At 43.7% G+C, this 4,398-nt stretch overlaps 1 protein-coding gene across 1 annotated transcript in view; it reads right to left on the bottom strand.

The window, feature by feature from the left end:
* The window catches only part of LOC107300311 (phosphofurin acidic cluster sorting protein 1-like), a gene marked incomplete at its 5' end in the record, with an annotated part of 24,807 nt that overhangs the window by 842 nt on the left and 19,567 nt on the right, over positions 1 to 4,398 (bottom strand). The window contains 2 exons of the mRNA XM_015829646.2: positions 1,393 to 1,435; positions 2,905 to 2,947. Of these exons, the coding sequence (XP_015685132.2) occupies positions 1,393 to 1,435; positions 2,905 to 2,947 (86 nt within the window). The remainder of the gene's footprint in view (positions 1 to 1,392; positions 1,436 to 2,904; positions 2,948 to 4,398) is intronic.

Genomic DNA, 4,398 nt, shown 5'->3' with positions numbered 1-4,398 from the left:
TTGAGGGGGAGGACGGGGGGGTGGCAGAGACGTCCTTGGCTAGGCCCGAGGTTGAAGGCGGAGAGGTGGAGGGGACGGTGAGGCTGATGACGGGCGAATCGTCTCCCTCGCCTGCAGAGGATGGAAGGGATGAAGATTCTGTCCCAGGGATGCTGGGGGCGGAGGGGAGGGGAGGGAAAGGATTCCCTGACATCTGCTACATCGGTCTTTCTCAGGCCTATCAGCTTGGAAGGGGCGTGGGCTCCAATTCCCAGAATTCCCCAGCTGGCACGAGCCATCTTTACACTCCAGGAAGCATAAAATGCCACAAAGGTCTCTCGTTTCCCCCATTAGCTAGGAAACAACGGACGTCATCGCGAGAAAATGGAGTTTGGTGAAGCTAAGGAAGTTTGGATACAAGGGGCACTTGGGTGAGGCCAGTCTTATAAAAATAATAAAGGTGGGATAAAAACTAAAAGTAATAAAAGAATAGAGAACAGAGAAATGGAATAGAATAGAATAGAATAGAAATAGAATAGAATAGAATAGAATAGAATAGAATAGAATAGAATAGAATAGAATAGAATAGAATAGAATAGAATAGAATAGAATATGTGGAGTGGAATGTAATGTAATAGAATAGAATAGATGTAATGTAATGTAATGTAATGTAATGTAATGTAATGGAATGTATTGTAATGTAATGTAATGTAATGTAATGTAATGTAATGTAATAGAATAGAATAGAATAGAATAGAATAGAATAGAATAGAATAGAATAGAATAGAATAGAAAATATGGAATGGGATGGGATGGGATAGAATAGAGAAATAAGAACAGAAAGAATAGAATAGAATAGAATATAGAATAGAATATAGAATAGAATAGAATAGAATAGAATAGAAAATATGGGATGGGATGGGATGGGATGGGATGGGATGGGATGGGATAGGATAGAATAGAATAGAATAGAATAGAATAGAATAGAATAGAATAGAATAGAATAGAATAGAATAGAATAGAATAATAAGAACAGAAATAATAGAATAGAATAGAATATAGAAATGAGAACAGAATATAGAAGTAAGAACAGAATAAAGAAAGAATAGAATAGAGAAATAAGAACAGAAAGAATAGAATAGAATAGAATAGAATAAATAGAATAGAATAGAGAAATAAGAACAGAAATAATAGAATAGAATAGAATATAGAAATGAGAACAGAATATAGAAGTAAGAACAGAATAAAGAAAGAATAGAATAGAGAAATAAGAACAGAAAGAATAGAATAGAATAGAATAGAATATAGAATAGAATAGAATAGAATATAGAATAGAATAGAATGGAATGGAATGGAATGGAGGGGGGGAGAGAAGAGAAGAGAAGAGAAGAGAAGAGAATTTAAATAAAATACCTGCTGCTGCGGGGGAATCTTCAATGAGACCCACCTTAACCACCTGGAAGAGGAAGAGAGAAAACAGAGATTGTGAATCCTTCCCAAAGCAAAACTCAACAGATGATGGGCCTGCCGGTGGGAGCAAAGCCTCCCTAAGGGAGGACACTTACACAAAAACGAAAAACAAAAACCCCACCCATACAATTGGGGTATTATGGATGGATGGATGGGAGGGAGGGAGAGAGGAAGGAAGGAACGCTGGTCTTCTGCAGCTATTAGCCTGATCCTCCATTGCTCAGACGGACAATTTAGTGTGATTCTCTTTTATCACTCCAATCTTCTGCTCTCCTGTGCAAGCCACAAGGAAAAGTGCACGTTAACTGTGCAAGTGAGGCGGGGGGAAATATATATATATATATATATTTAAAACTAAACCGCTGTGACGATCCTAAAGACCGACCTGGTTTGGGGACGGGGGGTATCCGGGACAGCCCCTATTCTTGCGGACTTATTAAAATTAAAAATCATTACAAAGCTTCTGGGACTTGAATGCTGCAGAGCCCGGAGCGCCAGAAATGTTAGATCGATTTTATTTTTATTTATTTTTTTGTAATTATATATAGCTCTTTGGTTATTATTCTTATGGCATTGACTGCGGCTGTGGCTCTCGGAAAGAGCTACCTGACCTTGGCTGGACTCAAATGCTTTATGCACTCATCAATCAATAAGTATAAATAACAATGAATAAGAAGGGAGCCAGTTTGGTATAGCGGTGAAGCTGGCGGGCTAGAAACCAGGAGACGGGGAGTTCTAGTCCCGCCTAAGGCCTGAAAGACAGCTGGGTGACCTTCAGCCAATCACTAGGAGACGGTGAGTTCTAGCCCCGCCTAAAGTCCGAAAGACAGCTGGGTGACCTTGGGCCAATCACTAGGAGACAGTGAGTTCTAGTCCTGCCTAAAGTCTGAAAGCTGGCTGGGTGACCCTGGGCCAATCACTAGGAGATGGTGAGTTCTAGCCCTGCCTAAAGTCTGAAAGACAGCTGGGTGACCCTGGGCCAATCACTAGGAGATGGTGAGTTCTAGCCCTGCCTAAAGTCTGAAAGACAGCTGGGTGACCCTGGGCCAATCACTAGGAGATGGTGAGTTCTAGCCCCGCCTAAAGTCTGAAAGACAGCTGGGTGACCTTGGGCCCATCACTAGGAGATGGTGAGTTCTAGCCCTGCCTAAAGTCTGAAAGACAGCTGGGTGACCTTGGGCCCATCACTAGGAGATGGTGAGTTCTAGTCCTGCCTAAAGTCTGAAAGCCAGCTGGGTGACCTTGGGCCAATCACCGGGAGACGGTGAATTCTAGTCCCGCCTAAGGCCTGAAAGCTGGCCGGGTGGCCTTGGGCCAATCACTGGGAGACGGTGAGTTCTAGTCCCGCCTAAGGCTCGAAAGCCGGCTGAATCGCTCAGCAATGGAACGCTTGGAACTCAATTTTGGTCGTAAACTGAGGACTTCCTGCAGCCAAGGATCGTAAGATTTCCTTACCCCAATGAAAGGGATGAACTTCTGATAGGAGTCTTCATCTTGGCTGCAAACAGAGGAAAACGTCATGATGTTGATGTTGCTTCTCATCTCTTCCCCTATTCCAGGGGTCCCCAACCCCCCGCTCCGTGGACTGGTACCGGACCGCAGCATGCCAGCAACCGGTCCGCACAAACAAGCGAAGCCCCGTCCGCGGGATGCAGGCAGCACACAAAACCACGCACTCTCCGATCCGTGGAAAAACCTCTCTCTACGGAACCGGTCCCTGGTGCCCCAAAGGTTGGGGGCCTCTGCCCTACTTGACGTTTTTCAACCATACACTATTATTATTTGAGATGTGTTGGCCATTCGAGGATATATTTCATTTCTTAAATTGGAGGATGGCGATCTCTTGCTGTCCATTTTTATATCTTCCCTTGTGCTTGTAGTGCTATGCCTTTTATGTTCCCCCTGAAAACAGGAAAGGAAAGGAAAGGAAAGGAAAGGAAAGGAAAGGAAAGGAAAGGAAAGGAAAGGAAAGGAAAGGAAAGGAAAGGAAAGGAAGATAGACGAAGGAAAGGAAGGAAAAGGAAAGGAAGATAGAAGAAGGAAAGGAAAGGGAAGGAAAGAAGACAGATGAAGGAAAGAAAAGGAAGATAGAAGAAGGAAAGGAAGATAGACGAAGGAAAGGAAAGGAAAAGGAAAGGAAGATAGATGAAGGAAAGGAAAGAAAGATAGAAGAAGGGAAAGGAAGGAAGATAGATGAAGGAAAGGAAAGGAAAGAAAGATAGAAGAAGGAAAGGAAAGGGAAGGGAAGGAAGACAGATGAAGGAAAGGAAAAGAAAGAAAGATAGAAGAAGGAAAGGAAAGGAAGATAGATGAAGGAAAGGAAAGGAAAGAAATATAGAAGAAGGAAAGGAAGACAGATGAAGGAAAGGAAAAGAAAGATAGAAGAAGGAAAGGAAGATAGATGAAGGAAAGGAAAGAAATATAGAAGAAGGAAAGGAAGACAGATGAAGGAAAGGAAAAGAAAGATAGAAGAAGGAAAAGAAAGGAAAAGAAAGGCGTGCCTGGCTGAGGAATTCTGGGAGTTGAAGTCCACATAAAAGGGCCAAGTTGGAAGACCCCTACTGTAGGAGACCACCCTCCTCTTAGTTTCCAGGAGTTGCAGTGAGGAGCCATCGCAGAGAGCTGCCGGCTCAAAAGCGTGTCATGATCTGATTGACCGACTTGGCAAACCGGTCCTGGTTCATCACACCAGATACCTTTGCTCCCCATTTTTTATTTATTCCCCTTCTTGAAACCAGCCTCTCGCCAGAACCGTCCTGAAGCTTTGATCGGGAACTCACAATTTGTGTTTGCAGGTCAACATGGCCTCCGCCACAGGCAGCTGGTGAGTGACGTTGGCTCCGTTCACGTACTGGGTGATCCGGCCCACCACATCCAGGGGGTCTGAGGAAAAAGAACGGATCACGATGATGGAAGAGGAAACCTGGAGCCTCTATTTCCCTTTCCGGG

Source organism: Protobothrops mucrosquamatus, unplaced genomic scaffold (assembly GCF_001527695.2).
Source record: "Protobothrops mucrosquamatus isolate PMUCROS unplaced genomic scaffold, P.Mucros_1.0 scaffold6645, whole genome shotgun sequence".
Taxonomy (NCBI): domain Eukaryota; kingdom Metazoa; phylum Chordata; class Lepidosauria; order Squamata; family Viperidae; genus Protobothrops; species Protobothrops mucrosquamatus.
This window is presented reverse-complemented; position numbering and strand designations above follow the sequence as displayed.